The sequence below is a fragment of the Anoplopoma fimbria genome, chromosome 12, assembly GCF_027596085.1.
Source record: "Anoplopoma fimbria isolate UVic2021 breed Golden Eagle Sablefish chromosome 12, Afim_UVic_2022, whole genome shotgun sequence".
Classification (NCBI taxonomy): Eukaryota; Metazoa; Chordata; class Actinopteri; order Perciformes; family Anoplopomatidae; genus Anoplopoma; species Anoplopoma fimbria.
In genome coordinates, this window is record NC_072460.1 from 1,344,242 (window position 1) to 1,363,377 (window position 19,136).

Consider the following 19,136-nt stretch of genomic DNA (forward strand, 5'->3'; position numbering starts at 1 on the left):
GCATCCCTGTATTTTATAGAAAATAACTCAAATCATGTTTCAGTTGAAGAAATTATTATTTCATTAATGAATAAATGTTTTCCCTCACTTGCCACTTATCAGATATTGATTTGAAAATGCTAAACATTTCAGAAGGTGATGGGATTCTCAGGTGATATATCACACCTTTGAAAGGGCTAATGCATCATTTTGGATACAAAGCCTTCATATCAAGGACTAAATCAAGAGACATCAGGTGGATCTCAGTGGAATAGAAAGACGTGGAGCAATTGTGAATTACTTTTTGAATCCTGGTGAGAGGTGAGTAAAGGTGATCTCGTCCATAACTTCCCAAGAAGCCAGGAAGTCATAACTAATGCATCTGCCCTTTCTCCATGGCACTCTGCTTTAGCGTGCATGGAAACAATAAAACATTAATAACCTCCAAACTCCAAACCCCACAAATGGAAGGTTATTTTAGCGTCTTTAGCTCCATGGGAAAACAAAGCATTTCGTAAATAACAACTCGGAGAGGAGCTTTCACGGCTCCTGTGGGCTTCGAGCCAACATTTCCCCCTTCGTGTGTCCGCACTTCAAAGACGGAGGAGAGCTTGAGGCTGGCATGCGTAAAGCCTCTAAGAATAAACACACCGATCTGGAATCATCAGCCAGGTCCCATGGATGCATGAACGTCAGTACGCCGTGAGAGAGAGAGGCTGGCCTCCGATCAGTGCTCCGGCTCTAAGATGCTCTGTGGGTACACGGTCCCCCGCGCTTCAAAGGGTTGAAGGAGTTCAGTGCTATCTCCCCACGCCAGGTAGCCTGACTAATAGCACACTCAAAGCTTCTTGAATGTCAGAGCATCCCAAGCTCGCTTCCTGGAAATCCGGACGGAAATAGTCTGCAAAGTAGCGTACAATAGAAGCCCACAGCTGGAGCTGAAAACAGGCCCAGAAACATCTTAAAAAGCTGCAGTATACAGGGCAGGAGGAGGGGTCATCAGACAGAGCCCTGGCATTTTCCTTCAAGGAAGAAAGTCACAGAGCAAAGCAAGCAAAGGTCTGGAGATACTGCTCAGGTGGTTCGTGAATATGTAAGAAAAAGATCTATTGCAGTCAAACAAACTTCATTATCTTGTTTAAGACATCCCAACACTTCCAATTGCTTTGGAATTAAAATGGGACTATTTAAAAAACACACTTTTACGGTTTCATAGTTGCATTTTTAAGAATTTAAGACAAGAAAATGTTGCGGAAGCTTCTTGGTGTCCTGCTCGGGGACACAGCAGCTACACAAATCAAGTTTTCAAAATGACTAAATTGAGTTTAAAAAAGGCCACCAAGAAATGTTTTTAATGTGCTGTCCATGTAAACCTCAGAGAAAAGGGAAACAGGGCGCACAGATGTGGGAACAAATTAAAAACGCACTGCAGATGTTGGTGAGATGTTTGATGAAGATAAAAAAGGGCGTTTGAGGGCGGTCTATCATATCAGCTCTAACACGTTTCAGTCAGTCACTAGACATTCGCCTTGAGGCCTCAGAGGATGTGCAGCTCGCTGTAAAAGTAACCTGCTCTTTAATCTATTCAGTTTCAGAATTCAAATGTCTCCAGTGTTCAAATCCCACTGTTACTGTGGGAGGAAAACCTTGAATATCCATTGTGCAAGTTTTGCATTAACAGTTAAAATCTTCACAATAGGGATTCTTGTCAATTTAAAATGTGTTTTGAAAGGGGAACATTTGGCATGTATTTTCTTTTATTATTCATTGTAAAGGCTAACACTGCTGGGGTCAGAGGTTCAAATCCCTAAACAGTTCAGCAATTCACTCACGGCCTTGACATTGGTTAAGAGCCTGACTCAGACTGTATGCACTCTTTGTGCTATAAGGAGTTGGGATTTTCTTTTTAAGCCCAAAAGGGGAGATATATTTCAACCAGCATGCAAAACCCCAAAACAGTAAAATTGGATTTAGACTGGACAAAAGCTGTATGTTGCTACTCTGAGACACACTAAAGACCGTCACGGTGCCTTCAGCCCATTAGTTCCCAGTCCGTGTATCCACAATCACATGGGTTTAAATCCCATTTCACACTGTGTTGTCAAAACCCTTTGTTTGGCCTTTTCCTGCTTCTCCTCTGTGTTCATCGTGCTCGAAAAGTCCTAATAGGATACATGAGCAGGTTGAATATCCAAAACCTTGAGTAACAAAAAGTGTGATTATTTTTTATGTTTCAGCAGTGGAAGTTGCCCGAAGGTCAGGAAAATAAATAGGTACAGAAGCCACTGAACCAAAGCTGCCGTTTTTTAAACACACACACACAAAAATAAATGTTTCAGGTTGTAAACCGAGCACACAAAGGACCGTCTGATGCCTGGAAATAAGACTGCAACTCCCAGAGAGAATGTGAAACGGTAAACAGCCAAAATGGCACCTCAAAAATAAGTACAAACAAGTGAATAAATGGATAGCTGCTAAGGGAGGCAGGCCAAATGCCTGTCAAATAACACAAGCGTTTACAATATTGTGTATGCATCATTGCAAAGCGCGCACACACACACACACACACACACACACACACACACACACACACACACACACACACACACACACACACACACACACACACACACACACACACACACAACCAAGGCCCAGCTGATTTCTGCTCTCAGTTTGTTTTTTAAAGCTTTTCTACCCCTGAGGTCTGGGCACTCATTATACTCAGTGCAAAGGAGAACAGAGTAAAAAAGCAACGCAACACACACACACACACACACACACACACACACACACACACACACACACACACACACACACACACACACACACACACACACACACACACACACACACACACACACACACACACACACACACACACACAGCAGCCAGAGAAACATAATGGTTTAAACCACTCTTTTACAGAAGCACTAATCCTTGACGTTAAAACTAGATAAACACACACACTGAACACAAAAAGCCTCTCTCATGCAAACACTCTCACTTTGAGCTCGTATCACATTTAAACACACCCTCGTGTCTACTGTATGGATAAATAACACAAATCCACACTCTGACCTCTTTGACATGCAGACGTGACATCTGTTTGCAGCTGTTTGCTGCAGAAGCCATCATCCTCCATCTTGCATCTGCCTTTGTTTGTGCTGTGCTGCTGCTGCTGGTTAGTCTTTCTCTCAAATGTACAACCACAGAGACGTCACATTAGTGAGGGAAAAAGCAGAGCTACGCTTTTACTTATTTTCATGCATAAAAAGACAGGGCTCCACCTTTTCTGCTGTGGTCGTTTTTCAGTTAAATAATTTGGTATTTTTGGGCATTACATTGTCGGCTGAACATTCTCTCTGGTAATTCATTCAAACTCCTGCACCTGAGGCAGGGTGTGTAGAAGCCTCCATCGCTCCTATCACTGCCAGGATGCCTGAAAAGATTCCAAATCTACATTTTCTACACACTTGCTCTTGTGGGGCAGCATAATAGTGCAGCTGTAATGTAAAGTAAAGCAAACCATTGTTTCCATATTAGATGACTCATTTGGGCTCAATTCAAAACAAGACAAGAAATGAGAGCCGATCTGAAAGGCTCCAAAGATCAGTCAGATCCGATCCAAAAGATCTGAGGATAATGAGACCCGATCCTAAATGTGGTCGACACAAGCAGACCTAAATAGAGACAGAACTTCAGCAGCAGCACTTAACTACCAGTTAACATCAGCAGCAGATGAAAGACATGTCACTTTTCCTGCACTACACAGTTCACACTGACAAAAAGAATGTGATAATGGGGATTATGATGCACCACATTATCAAACTAATGATTGACCTGAGCAGCGTGTTTTTTTAGCGTTGCAGTGCATTACAGTCTTAAAAAGCAATCCAACAAACTTCAACAGACTCGTCAATCCAGACTGTTTTAGCTGTCTCGCAGCTAAAATGCAACACAGAGGCAGAAACACTGTCTGTGTTGATCCCGTGTGTTTACTGTAATCATGTTAATGTTGTAGAACTAATGGGGTAATTATTTATTGATGACACATCGCTAAACATAGCATGGAAGTTCCAGTCTGCTGATGATCTTTCCTCATGTTCCTCCATTGTGTCTCTCAGTCCTCCCATCTTCAGACCATCACAAACAAATCACTAAAATGCTATTCATGAACACTTATATTTCCAATTGCCATTTAGCATTTGGCTCTCATATGTCTGAAAGGTTAGGAGACCTGGCCTTTGGGTAATAAACGCTGTTTGTAGGTGATTCACTTGATGTTCTTATGTGGTTTTTTTTAAATTATTTCTTAAGATTACTGTAAAGCAATACTACTGTGGCATTATAAAATATAATTTGCTTGCAGATAAAGTTGTGCTGAGTCTTGATCAAATGTCCTTAAGTTGCAGATAATTGATAATTAAAGATAAAAAGGGAATTTCATTTTTATTAAATGTGAATAATGTCCTGGTGTCTTAATGCCTAATAGCATGAGTGTGTTCCAGAAGCAGTATTTCACATAATTCCGTTGCCGTTGTCTCAATCTGAATTTTTACCCTGTACTTGGTATTTTAAAATTTTGTCCAGCAATGTGTGTTTCGGACTGCTAACAGGAAACAGAACGTAATGGATAAATGTCAGCCTTCCTAATTAAAGACACAGGCAAAGTACAAAGACATTCAGCAAGTTGCCGGAGCGTAGCAGAGGAAGACAGTGGGGGAAAAAAGATGCATTCACTTTTTCCGTGTGTGTGACATTTAATTATTCACCACTTTTGTTTAATCACAAACATTCATTAAAAGCTACAGTTCCAGCAAATTAGAGAGAGGTAGATTGTAAAAAGACTCTGTAACCTTCTGCTGCAAAGAGTTTGACATTTGAACTTGGCCCTAAGTTTAATAAATTACGCAGGCTGAATATAACATCAAGGCAGACACCATAAACAGCTTGTGTAACTCAACTTAGTGATATGTACGGCAAGTTTTATGACTTTCTCTCTCAGGATACAGAAGAGCAGTGTGGGGAACTTTGTGTTGTGCTTCCTGAGAAACTGGGGAGTCATAAGTGAGAAAGCTTTTTTTTAATTATAAAAATATGAAAAGAAACGCATGGGTCTGTTAACATAAAAAGCCTCAGTGACACTTAATGGAGCAAAACTAAGATAAGATAATCGATTCCCCATCACAGAGGGTTAATCCACAGCAGTTTGTTACTGTAACTCACACTTATCACCAATCATTATTTGTATAATGAGGTAGTTTTATTTAAAGGTTTGAAGCGCACACACTTTTCATGTCAACTGAGAAAGAATGTAGGCGACCACGAAAAAAAAAAAACCGGTGTGAGAAGCAGATCACAGGAGCTTTGGCTTCCCTGTCCAACTACAAATTCCTCAGCAGGGAACACACATTTGCTACGCTCTCAACTCTCTGGAAATATTCACTCATGGGAGCCCAGCATGTCGGAATTTTCCCTGTCATGGTATTCCCCTGTGCATAATGCTGCCTATTTATCTATTATTATTATTTCCCAGCAGTCATCCTGCCACTCAAGCCACATGTTATCCTTGAGAAGGGATAATCAAATGGCCGGTATTCGTACAGGGCAGCTCCCAGATGGGGATGTGCACAGCTGTGTGAATGCAAGGTAACTTTGCATTTACAGTAAAAGAGAACTGAGTGCAAATCTAACAAAACCTGGATAAATGAAAGCTGAGAAACAGACACATTATCAGGAACTGTCACTCTGATTCCTCTCTTTAAGTCCCAGGGAAAAAAGATAATTGTCTTATCCATTTGCATGAAATAACAGAAGCCATGTACTTAAGCTGTGGGAACAGAGCACTTTCTTTTCAACACAAGCTTTGAGTTGACACGTACTTAACTATGTGACGATGTTATAGTGTTAGACAGACATGGTCCTCCAACCAACCCACCACCTAATGTCTCTGGCCTTCAGTGAGCGTAAATCCTTTGCAGAAAACCAGATTAATGTCCTTGCACAGAAAGCTTTAAACAGACACTGGGTCTGGTGATAACTATATATAACATTAAGTTGTCATACTAACCCCTTGTTGCTCAATATCTGCTATTACAACAGTGACTGTAAGACATGATAGAGAGGACAAATACTGGTTAACACCTGTGGGGGTCACAGGTTTTCTCCCAGTGCCGGTGTAATGGTTACAGAACACTAACTGCCCAGTAAAGAAAGCTGCCATCTGGCTCTCTGTGCTGAACTGTGTCAAACTCCACATCCTCCTCTGCTCTTCCTGAACCATTTAGCTCCTGATGGGTGGAAGATGCAATGTGACCCTGACAGGTCGAAGATGTAGAGTGTATGTCTAATGGATTCTAATGGCCGGGTAAAAGTTTTATTACATCGTGGTTAGCCCGTATGTACTGTATAGGTCATCGTGGTTGCTAAGTTAACCTGTGGTAAGTGCTGTGTGCTCCTTATGCTGTGGGTTTGGGGCGGGTTTGTACTACTCATTCAAATGGTTTTATCCTCCGTAAAGATCTTGTAAGTTTATAGTCAGTATGTATGGTGTTGTGACGCACACCAGCGATACACCACCCATAGAGGAAACAGTAAGGGTCGGGTTATGCTAGAAAACCACGTTGAAAGACGAAAAAAATTGTAATTGCAAAGCCGTCTGCTACTTCAGCACCACGGACAATGGAATTATTGCAATGGATTTATTAATGCACAGAACAGTTAGGCTGTTGATATTTTAGAGTCATGGTCATGGCCGTATATTCTAACTTAGTCAGGTAAAGGATCAATGATCAGGCTAGGGACGAACATATTCAACTCAACAACCCCTCTGCTACTCAGGGGTCGAGAGGAGGGATTGGCAGGTTAACAAGGGGGATTTCGTTATTTTGCTAAGAATAAGGATAGTATCCCTCCTCATTCCCCATCAAATTGCCTTCTGTTTATAGTTGTTATGTGACGAGCAAAAGGCGATTATTGTTTAAATATGGCACACATTTTCATACAGACATTCCTGGAAGGCATTCATAGGGTTGTACAAGTGAAAAGTGACTTAAAAAAAGTTAGGTAAAGAATAAAGAAAGAGAGCTAGAGAGAAGTTCAATCGCTGCTTACTTACTCACCCCCAAATACAATGTCAATGTCAGTTTTGGAAAGTTATATAAATTATTGGATGCATTAGAAGCTGTAGAAACAGTATAGAGATAAAATACCATGAAATAAAATGAATCTGTAAAACTAATTAGATTAGAGCTGTACATTGTTGTAAGCTATTAAAACATATATTCACTACAGTAGACAATATTAAGCCTGTGGAGTGCTGAGCATTGTGTACTGGCCTGTAAAATATATGTATGAGAATGCATTTGTATCATCACCACGGGCAAAAACATTGAAGTTATCTTTCTTTCTCTCTCTCTCTAAAGCTGTTGCAGGCCCTCCAACCTCTGACAAGTCAAATCAATACAGAGCAATAGTTGACGGGTGGTAAACACAGATGGCGCATTTCAACGGGCTATTATAAAGAAAACACTTTGTTTGGGTGGTGTAGCCTGTGGGGCTATCGGAGGGTTCAGGAGGCAAACCATTTAAAGTGGTTCATGACAGTAATGTTTGGGTTCAGCTCTCTTTTTCTTTTTCTGCATATTTGAAATGTGTTATTCTCTTTTTTAACTGTAGACAATAAATACATGGAATCTAAAAGAAAGGCAATAGATACATAGAAATACACAAATGATTGTTTCTAAGGGTGACATCATCTGTGGCCGTAAAACAAGAGATAACACACACTGTACTCCCGCCTCGTTTTATATCCAGTCTTGTAATATTTGGTAAAAAGAATCACATTATTGTCTAAAATGAGATTAATTCATAGTGTAACACTCTTGGGTGCTGACCTTTCTGAGATGACCCACATGTAAATGCATTAGCTGCCTTACACACACAGGATCAGCGTACTCACCCATAATGCATTGGTAGGCTTCTTGTTAACATCAGCGCAATGACCTATATGTACTGTAAGTGTATTCATGGTGCACTGACCTGAGTCACAGTTCGCTTACAGTTGCCTCAACAATTACAACAACTAGTAAGCCGGTTTAAATGTATTGGTGATGTGTCCTTATTCTCAATACCATCTAAACTCCCAGAATCCCTAGCACACACAGAGCTATTAAAGCTAAATCATGAAAGAAAAGGCATCTGCATGTATAGTTTGCCAAAGTTAATACATCTTGGTAGTCAGTTGTATTAACTGATTTTCAGGATGCACACCCTTCCATTGACATGCATGGAAGAGCATTTACAAATGAGAAATTGTTATTTATGATTACCACATTTTACCTTGATTCTTTATAGCGCCGTTAAGCAAAATACTTCAAATTAAGAAGAACTACGTGTGCTCACAGCGACAAAACCATAAAAATATATCACCAGCTCTGCAGCTCTATGGAGCTTTATAGCCTCTTTTACTATAGTGTTGTATTTCTACAGAATGGTCACTGTTTGGTTCAGTCCCAGAGCTCTCATCAACCCAGTTTCCTTGACAGCTGTTTTCAAATAAAATAAGCTCTAATTATCCCACTGCACACAACCTGCCCAGCAACATACAGATGGAAGTTAGACAACATCAGGTGGACACAAACATAACCGGACGTGAGAAAAAGCAACTATTTGTCGTGTTGCAGCTTGTAATGCAGTTCTTCTTCTCTTATGTGGTCCAAAAAATGTTATTTAAGCATCTTTAACTAAACATCAAACCTAATCATAATCAGACACACTGCTACACAGGTGTGCCATGTCAGGATAATGACCAATTAGGAGACCTGTCTGTCTTATGGAAAAAGTCTGTCAATCAGCACTTTGATACAGTATGCAAGCAGCACCAGAGTGAGAGCAGAGATCCAAACAGGTTAAATCATATTTGTGTCCACACTAACTGGTGGACATTAACAGTATTTGGGGGTTTCATAGATGTTGGTAATTAGGATGAAAACTAAAATGACTGAGATTTGTGGCAAAGGTCATGACATCAAAAGCCATTTTTTGTGTCAAAAGGTTGTTAGCTACTGCCAAAGAAAAATCATTTTGCGTTAGGTGTAGTATGTATTTCTCAAACAGAAAACAGAAGATTGAGACAAATGTCTTGACACCAAATAGGTTTTTCTTTCAAACGACTTTAGGAATAGCAACGGGCCTTTTCACAGCACACACTTTGACTAGTAGGAAAGACACAGGTGTTACTCATAACATTACTGATTCAAGTGTCCCAGTAAGTCTTGACAGTGTGACAGTGAGTACCAGGACCCTGAAACTAAAGCAGCTAATTGTCATTCACCCATTAATCATTTTATTACTAAAACCAACACTTTTCCTGCTGTAACGTCCAAATGTCCGCTGTTAAAAAAGGCCATTTGAACACATGCTATGTTTGAAATTGCGGTTTCAGGTCATGTTAGTTCGGCTCGTGTTTTTTTTCCAGCAAAGCCCTGCTCCTCATTTAAACTGCTCTACACATTCACAACTGGGAGTTTGCCAGTACAACCACAATCTTTGCTGCTGGCCACTGGAGCAAGTGGGGTTTGCTTTGCTCAAGGGCACCTTGAGCTGATGCTGTTCGGGGTGCCAAACTGAAATTACATTTTTTTTCCATCACTTGCCTTAACTAACTGACCCTAAAGCCAGTTTCATGCGTGCAAATGTAAATGTGTGTGTCCGTGTGTGCTTAAACTGCTGGCAACACAAGCACGGATGCAGCGTTTAATCTCTGTGCACCGTAAATATGGGAACTATCCTGAGCATCAATAATCTGGAGCTTCGAGAATGGAAAAGAGATAGAGAGTAGGAGAGAGGGAGGGAAATGGGAGAGAAAGAGAGAAGAGAGAGAGAGAACAAAGTGTGGAAGACCGAGGAAGTAAGAAAGCAAGACATAAAGCGGTGTAGTCCCGGCACTCTCTGGCATGCACAGATATTATTCATCGAAAAGGCATGAATACTCTCAAGTGCCGTGCTTTGAGCCACCTGAGAGTACACACACACACAAACACACACTTATGAACACAATGACAAACACACATGTGCACCGGACTGCTATGTTCAAACACAAACCATTCACAATAACACACTCACACAGAAAACTCGGCTACTAGAAAACACTGTTCAAACACACACAGGAGTAAAAAACACATTCAGGCACGGGAGCAACACACACACACACACACACACACACACACACACACACACACACACACACACACACACACACACACACACACACAGGGAGGAAATAAGGAGGGAGGAGAGCAGAAAAGAGGAGAGGAGGAGGAGCAGAGTTGAAAAGAATACGCCATGGAAGAGACACAGCCCATGAGAGTTATGTGAGGATTAAAGGGAAGTGTTGAGGGAGAGAGAAGAGTCGGAGGACAGGAGGATGGATTACTGAATACAGAAGAAGGGAAAGAGGAGAGAGAGAAAGAGAGAGAGAGAGAGAGAGAGAGAGAGAGAGAGAGAGAGAGAGAGAGAGAGAGAGAGAGGCATTGAAAAATAATAGGCTTCACAAGGTAAAGGCCGAGGAGCTGAGAGAAGGAGAAGAGAGAGACAAAGTAAATGGAAAAGGAACTACAGGACCGGAAAAAAAGCAGAAGGGAAAAGAAACAAATGGAAGGAAGGATGATAAAAAAGAAGAAGAGAGAAATTCAAGGAGTGAAAAAATGACAATGTCAAGAATTCATCCATACATTTGAGGACGGCTAGAATAAAGGAGAGGAAAAGAAAGTGATGGGGAAGAGGAGGGACGGGTAGTCACAGATAACACACAGCACACAATGAAAGTGACAGCTTTTGCTCCGAGCATGACTCCGGCTGACTGTTGTTTCATTATAATCTCATAACTGTCAAATCCTGGAGCGATGGAGAGAGAGAGAGAGGGAGGGAGAGAGAGAGAGAGTAAAATACTTTCTGAAATTGGAAATGAATCTGCACGTCGGGATGAATCCAACTGAATGCACATTGGAGGCAGATAGAGACGAAGGCTGGCACATTCATACAAACCGTTTATGGTAAACACACACGTGTTAGGTTGCCTGATTGCTCACTCTCACTCCCTCACTCCCTCCCTCCCCTCACTCACTCCCTCACTCCCCACTCCCTCACTCCCTCACTCACTCCCTCACTCCCTCTAAAATAAATGTGATCCCATGCTCTAACTTTAAACCCCTGCACTAATCACTTGCTCATTCACTCAGTCACTTTCTCTATCATTCACCCATTCACCAATTTTCTCACACACTCGTTTATCAACTCTGTCATTTGATCACCGGTTAACTTAATAATTCCTTTTGTAATGTAGTGTTATTTAAACTCACTCACTCACTCACTCATATTCTCAGTCACCTGCTCTTTCATTTACTCATTCACTCCCTTCATATTGGTCTCACTCACTCAAACGTACGTTACGCATTCAGTCACAAACTTAACTACTCGCTCACTCACTCCGTCATTCACTTCACTCACGAATGACATCAAAATGAAGACACCAAACTGAATATGTATAAGCCTACGTCGTCACCAGTGAGTGGTATGAAAGCTGTGTAAATAGGGTAGCAGGTCACAGACACTCCCGAGCCGGAATACAAACGCATCACTAACCAGGACGTCAAAGCGAAAAACAACGCTCTTCTTTCTTTTCCTTATTGGGTTTCTGAGGCTTTGATCAGTGACAGAAGCACATAGCGCTTATAGGATGTCTTTATCTTAGCCGGGAAATGCAAACAAATAAACATCAAAATACACATAAATACTCATTTGAATAAAATCGACTTATTTTTTAAATAAATATATTTTCAAGATAGAACTTCAAGAAAATATTAATATTATATTCTTGTGTATTAGACAAAGCAGCTTAAAATAGTAATTCAATATAGAGCCAAGACATATTTGTAGAGTTAACAATGCTTCTCACTGCATGACGTGATCAACATAATGGACAAGCAAGTCAGTTAAGATAAGTGGCCATTTTCCTGGGAAATCAAAGTGCGTTTCTCTTTATACTAATGGACCATGTACTTTTAAGATTGGCCGCTCACTGTCCTAATAAATCAAATGAAGGAAGTATTGATGCCATTAAACAGCAAGTGATAGCATTTGGGTCTGCCAGTCAGACTTGTTTGCTTCCTTGTTTCCCTGCTATATTTTCATTAATTTTAAAATGTCAACTTGGACTGCACTCAGACCACATGTCAATCAAACTGCTTGGGTGGTACTGCAATACCAATCATTGCTTATAACTACACAGTTCTTTTTCCAACAGCAAAAATGTCTCGCCAAGCTGGAGATAAAAATACCTGCTTACACCAATAGCTGGCAATAGCATATCTCATAAACTGACAACATGCAGACTGATGCAAATTTGATATGAGAAGCCCACTAATAATTATAGTCAGTTATCTCACATTTTCAGGAGTGCCTTCAAATATTAATCTCTTCTCACACACGTTTACTCCCTTCCGTGATATCTGCTGTCACGTTTTCTCACATAGAATCCACACCCAGCATCGCACACACTTTCTCTCTCGTCATCCTTTTCTGGCACACTTCTCACCTCTTCCACAAAGTGAAACTCTGCTATGCCGACGAGCATCAATCTGCTTAATGTTTACCTCCCATGCTCTCAGGTAAATCTAGCTCTGTCAGCTCTGTCATGGTTTATGTTTCCCTCACAACACACAATTTCTCCCCAGAGCCTTCTCCTTAAGGGACTCGGGCACATGTAGAAGATGCTTGAGTCACAGGTGACAAATCTAATTTTCTCCCACTTTTAAGTTAATCCCTCAGTCCTTCACACAAGTCCAGAAAAAGAGACAAAAGAAGGTAGAAGCAATGCTCACTCCCCTTTTTCACTAACATTTAAACCTGTAGAGTCTGGGGCCTTATCTTCACAGGATTTGTTACAGTGAAGAAAGCTACAGGGGAATCTGAACTGACAACACACACACACACACACACACACACACACACACACACACACACACACACACACACACACACACACCCTCCCTCACATGTTTCCCTCCACGCTCTCTTACCTGTGACAGTGATCAGCATGGGAGCCACCAGCGGCCTGTTGTTATCCAGTTTTCGGCTCAGTCGGATCTCTCCGCTGGTGTGATTCAGGAGCAGCAGGTGAAGCTCGTTCCCTCGGTCGATGGTGTAGTACAGCCTGTCTGACACATCCGGGTCGTGGGCGGGTACTCTCCCAATCACGCCGCTGGGGAAACTGTTGGACCGGTTAGACACGAAGTTGTTGAAAATGATTTGGAAGTCCTGCAGAGTGGGCCGGTTGTCGTTCTGGTCCACCAACCGGATGCGGACAGTCGCCCGGCTGACTAGAGGTGCTGAGGTGGCCTGGACTACGATGACATACTCATTACGGGCCTCATAGTCAAGATCAATGAGTGAAGTGAGCTCCCCTGAGAAGATGTCCATCTGAAAGATCTCAGGGATGTTGCCCTCCACGATTTGGTACATGATCTGAGCGTTGGCACCTTCATCCGGGTCGGTGGCTGTGATCTGGGCCACCACAGAGCCCACTGCACTGTTTTCCTTCACTAGAACCTCAAAGTCATCAGCGGGAAAGACAGGGGCGTTGTCGTTGACGTCGAGGACTGTCACCTGGATGTGGACGGGGGTTCGCTGAGGGGGCACGCCTCGGTCCACAGCATAGGCCGTCAGCTCGTAGAATGGCACGCTCTCGCGGTCCAAGCGGCGAACAGTTCGGACAATGCCAGATGTAGGTTCAATGGTGAAGTCTCCATCCCCGTCTTCGCCATTTTGGAAGGTGTACTGAACACGGCCATTAGCGTGTGCGTCGCGGTCAGTGGCTGAGATTTGGAGGACGCTGGTGAAAGGTGGAGCGTCTTCGCTCACTGTCCCCTGATATCTGGGGCTGATGAACTGAGGTGCATTGTCGTTCACATCATTCACGTTCACCTCAACATATGTAGTGTCCGCTTTCTGTGGTATGCCGTTGTCTTTGGCTGTTATAGCCAAAGTGTAGGTCATCTGGTCCTCATAGTCGAGCTCTGCCTGGAGTGTTATAGCCCCTGTGGAGGTGTCGATGCGGAATTGTGGAATATTGTCCTCGAGGAAGTATGTGATTCGAGCATTTTCACCAACGTCATCATCTGTGGCGCTTATCACAACCACAGTGCTCCCAGGTGGTCGGTCCTCATTCACGCTAATAGAGTAGTGGGCGCTCTGGAAAACAGGCCGATGAGTGTTGGCATCTGTTATGTTGATGTGCACCTGGCAGGTGTCGTGGAGTGTTCTGTCTGAGGCGGTGACTGTAAGAACGTAACGGCGCTCCTGTTTGTAGTCCAACGGGAGAGCTAACGAGAGAAGTCCAGCCCCTCCTGCTGTGCTGATGGCAAAGCGGTTTCTGGTGTTTCCTCCTGTTATCTGATAGGTCACGGCACTGTTGACATCTCGGTCCACAGCCGTGACAGTCACTACACTGGTACCAACCGACGCATCCTCATTCAGGCGAGAATAGTACTCCTTTTGCAGGAACTCAGGGCGGTTGTCATTGACATCCATCACGGTAATTGTAACACTGGCTGTCGCAGAAAGAGGCGGCATGCCATAATCCCTGGCCTCCACGCCAAAGAAAAAGTGCTCCACAGATTCTCGGTCAAGAATGGAGCTCACAGTGACCCAGCCTGTAGCAGAATTGATGTTGAATGGTGTGTCGGAGCTGGTGCCAGTCAACCTGTACTCCAGACGAGCGTTATCACTAGAATCGGTATCAATGGCCTGAATGTGGAGGATGGAACTACCAACAGGGGCGCTCTCGAGCACAGACGCCTGGAATGGTGTGGAGACAAAGATGGGAGGGTTGTCATTGACATCAGTCACCTGCACACTCACAATGCCGGTGTTGTTGGACAGAGGGGGCCGGCCGTTGTCCTGTGCACGAACACGGAGCGTATACTCCCGTTCGGACTCATAGTCTAGCGGTGCCACAACATGGATCTCCCCGGTGACACTGTCGATGGAAAACTGCCCACGGCTGTTACCACTGATGATGTTATAGTGAACAGCGGCGTTGCTGTCCTTGTCCTGGTCTGTGGCACTCACGCGGAGGATCTCAGAGTGAGGCCGTACATCCTCCTTCACTGCTACGACGTAGCGCTTTTCACTGAACTGTGGCACATTGTCATTTTCATCCAGAACAGTGATGAAAACTTTGACAGTGGCGGAGCGTGGCCCCGGTTCCTTCCCCTGGTCACTGGCTTCCACCTGTAGAGTGTAGTGCTCGTTGATTTCCCGGTCCACCGCTCCACGGGTTGTTATGAGCCCAGAGCGTGGGTCAATCTCAAAGGCCGCCCGTGCGATTGCAGCCGAGTCACCGACAAAGCGGTAACGGATATTGGCATTGGATGGGGAGTCCAAGTCTGTCGCTCTCAACTGTAAGATGGGATACCCCTCCTCTACGTTCTCCCTGATGGTCTCCCTGTACTCTGTCTGCTCAAATATAGGAGAATGATCGTTCCGGTCTGAAACTGTAATGGCCACCATTGTGGTGCCGGAGAGGCGAGAGGAGCCGTGATCTGTCGCAGTGACCCGGAAGTAATGCAAATCCATGTGTTCTCTGTCTAGAATCTGAGTGCTGGTGATGATACCTGTGTCTGGGTGGATGTGGAAGTAGTCAGATGATCGACTGTTCATCAGCGGGGCCATGGTGTAGCTCACCCTGCCTGCGTCACCTGCATCTGGGTCTGAGGCCGACATGATAATGACCGAGGTGCCGGGTGGCTGGTTCTCAGCTATTTGCACTTGGAAGTTATACTGGGAGAAATGGGGATGTCTGTTGGCTGCACGCCGAGAGCGAGGCCAGGGCATCAAAATCTTCCTCCCCCTTTCTCCCTGTGCGATTTCATCATCTGCCACTATTATCAGTCGTTCCAGGCTCCTCTCTCCCCTTGTACTGTGCCTCTCCTCCTCCCCTCCATCCCCCTCTCATCCCCCTCTCCAACCGCGTGGCTTTCATCTGCCCGGCTCTCTTTCTTCCCTCTTTCGCTCTCTGGCTGTGTGATGGTGGTGGTTCTACTGCCCCTATCCTGACCTTCTCCTCCCTCTGCCTCTCTCTCCTCTGCCTGGCTTGCCTTTGTTGTTCCCTTTACCCTCTCCCACTCCTCCTCCTCCTCCTCCTCTTGCTCCTCTCCCCCTGGTTCTCTCCCTCCCGTCAGCCGCGCCTCTCTCTCGCCCTCCCCCACCTGTAATTTTCCTCCCCCAACAGCGGCAGCAACAGCAGCAGACCCCTCCAAGCCCTCTCCCTCCCTCTCTGCATCCCTCTCCCTTTCTCTCTCGGCCCCCATCTGCCGCCTATCTGACTGTCTGACACCTTCGGGCTCTAATGGCGCTTGCTTACTGGATTTTAATTGCATGTGTGCATGGTCGCCCTGCTCGGTGGCTGAACAGTCGGTGGAAGTGCTGTCAGCGCACCCTACCTTGACCATCTCTCGCAGTGCGCTCTCCCACAGGTCTTGTTGCTGTGTCGGACCGTGCCGAGCCGGGTTGTCTATTTCAGAGTCATGTCTATATCCATTCCTGTTCCTGTTCTCCTCCTCGTCGTTGTTGTTATTACTGTTGCTGTTGAATTCTCTCCACAAAAACACGGGCAGAGCGTCCCGTGGAGCTGTCCGTGGTGCTGGAGCCCCGTCCTCCACAGGGGGCAGGGAGGGGGGACGCCACGTGGGCAGGTTCATATCCGAGAATAGCGAGAGGAGACGTGATGTGATGGCTGTGGCAGAGAGAGACGCGTCTGACACTCCGGGAGATCTAACAGGAAAGTTTGCAGGCGAGAGAAAGCCTGAGTCACCGGCAGACTCTGACTCTGTCTCTCTCTCTGTCTCTGGAAAGTCTTGTCTCTGGCGAGTCTCTCTCTCTGTCTCTGTCACTCTGTCTCTGTCTCTGTCTCTGTCTCTGACTCTGTCTCTGTCTCTCTCTCTGTCTCTGTCTCTGTCTCTCTGACTCTGTCTCTGTCTCTGTCTCTGTCTCTGTCTCTGTCTCTGTCTCTCTCTCTGACTGTCTCTGTCTCTGTCTCTCTCTCTCTCTCTGTCTCTCTCTCTCTCTCTCTCTCTGTCTCTGTCTCTCTCTGACTCTGTCTCTCTCTGACTCTGTCTCTGTCTCTCTGTCTCTGTCTCTGTCTCTGTCTCTCTCTCTCTCTGTCTCTGTCTCTCTCTGTCTCTGTCTCTCTCTGTCTCTCTGGAGCAGCGTTCACTTCCTCAGCAGAGAGACGGGTCGGTTGGGATAGCTTTACACTCTCTGTTTGTATGTGAGTGGGCGTATTGAGCACCAGGCCAGGAGATCTTGATTCGATTGATGCGCTTCTGCTGGATGTAAAACGTCGGCCTGGCGTCTCTGTGAGGCTGCTGGGGGGGGATTGGATGGGGTGGTTCCTCAGAGCTATGACTCCCTCCGGGACCATAAAACCTGCTCCGCAGCCATCCCCCATTTCTATTCTGCCCAAACAACCAAAGCGACCACCGGGAACCTCCCTGCGTTCTCCCCGGGTTTGGCTGCCCTGCCCCCTGGTTGCTGTGGCTGATTTCCCCTGTGGAAGCTCATTATCAGCCCGACACAGGAGCGTCAGAGTCGGACAAGCCAAATCGTAATCCGGATAATTAGATAAATGAATGCATTTGTTGCCTTGGTTCACCCCTCCTCTTCGTCCAGCCTTCCCCTCTCTCCTCTTGTCCATAATTCTGACCTGGTAATACCTCGCTTTCCCCTCACGGTGAGCCCATGTACCAGGGTTAATCACTGCCGGCCCGCTCTCTTCATCTCCCCCACTCCTGCAACTAATGCACCCCGTCAAACAGCTATCATCACCCCCCTCGCTGATGCTGCTGAGATCGATCACATTGTGCCTCCCCAAATGGGAACAATTACCAGCCCTCCTGTCCTCTCTGGCTGAGCCTTCATCAGCATCCCTGGGCTCGTTGCTGCTGCTCCTGTGAGCTGTGTGATGTGTGAGGCTGTCCTGAGAGGAATAAGTTGAAAAATGACAAACGATGTAGTTGGACTTCTTGTTGAAAAGGGGAGGACATGTGAGCGTGTAGTGTGAAGCCTCTCTGTGCACTGAATTGTATCCAGAAGGAGGATGAATGCAACAAGAGCAACCGGTTGGCGAGGGGCCAAGTGAGGGGTTCTTGGCCAGGAGGAGGGCATGTTTGTCGGGGTGGAGATGCCTGGGTGTCAGTGCAAAGAGCCTCCTCACCTCTCTCCCTCCTCTCCCATCCCTCACAAAGGCTCCACGTTGGGTGAGGTGTGGCCTCGGAGCCGGCCACCGTCTGGTCCTTTGTACTGCCCGTCTCTGAACCGGAGAGGAGGTGGAAGCAGGTGAAGCTGGAGGAGAAACAACGCCCTTCCTCCTCATCCTCCCTCCATCCACTCCCTCTCCTGCGCCGACGCCATCAGAGCTCGACCTGATACCTGTGCTGGGAGGAGGATGAGGATGAGGAGGTGATGATGATGGTGCCAGAGTCCCCCTCCACCCATCCTGGTCCTCTCCTCCCTGCGCTCCGGAGCATCCCTCTGTCTGCGTCTCCTCTGCGTCCTCCCGGCTCACTTCCCCGGCGTCCCGGTGTCTGAGGCCGGGGGTGCACCGGCTGGAAACCCCTCCTGTGCTCACCGTCCCCGGGGTGAGGATGAACAAAGGGCCGAGGAGGAGGAGCAGGAGAGCCAGAGACGACAGCAGGAGCGGGGTGAAGCCCGGCAGCGGTGCAGCCATTTAGTCCCTCCTTTCTCCCTCTTCCTATTCTTTCTCTTTCTCTTTCTCTCTCTCTCTCTAGGTGTCCAGTTCCAGGACCGCCGGCACCGCCCGACACCTTCCCCCAGGCTCCCCCGTCTCTCCGTCGGCCTGGAGAGTTGGCATCTACCGGCTGTGGTCCGTGGAGCTGGAGGTGTGAGCGTTAGGAGCGGCGCAGCATCTCTCCTCCCGTTCATCCACATCCAACATGGCTCACACACTGACTGACTGGATGGATGGATGACTGGCTCACACACTCCCCTCTCCGGTGGTAGGCTGCTCTCCATCCATCCACACACACAGCATCACACTCTCCTCCTTCTCCTGTTTCCTCCCCTCCCCCTATTGC

At 45.7% G+C, this 19,136-nt stretch overlaps 1 protein-coding gene across 1 annotated transcript in view; it reads right to left on the reverse strand.

Moving 5' to 3' along the window:
• celsr3 (cadherin, EGF LAG seven-pass G-type receptor 3) overlaps positions 1-18,769 on the reverse strand; it is a 95,109-nt gene extending 76,340 nt beyond the window's left edge. The window contains 3 exon segments of the mRNA XM_054608604.1: positions 13,062-15,978; positions 15,981-16,880; positions 17,252-18,769. Coding sequence (XP_054464579.1) covers positions 13,062-15,978; positions 15,981-16,880; positions 17,252-18,769 — 5,335 coding nt within the window.
• Between the last annotated feature and the right edge of the window lie 367 nt (positions 18,770-19,136).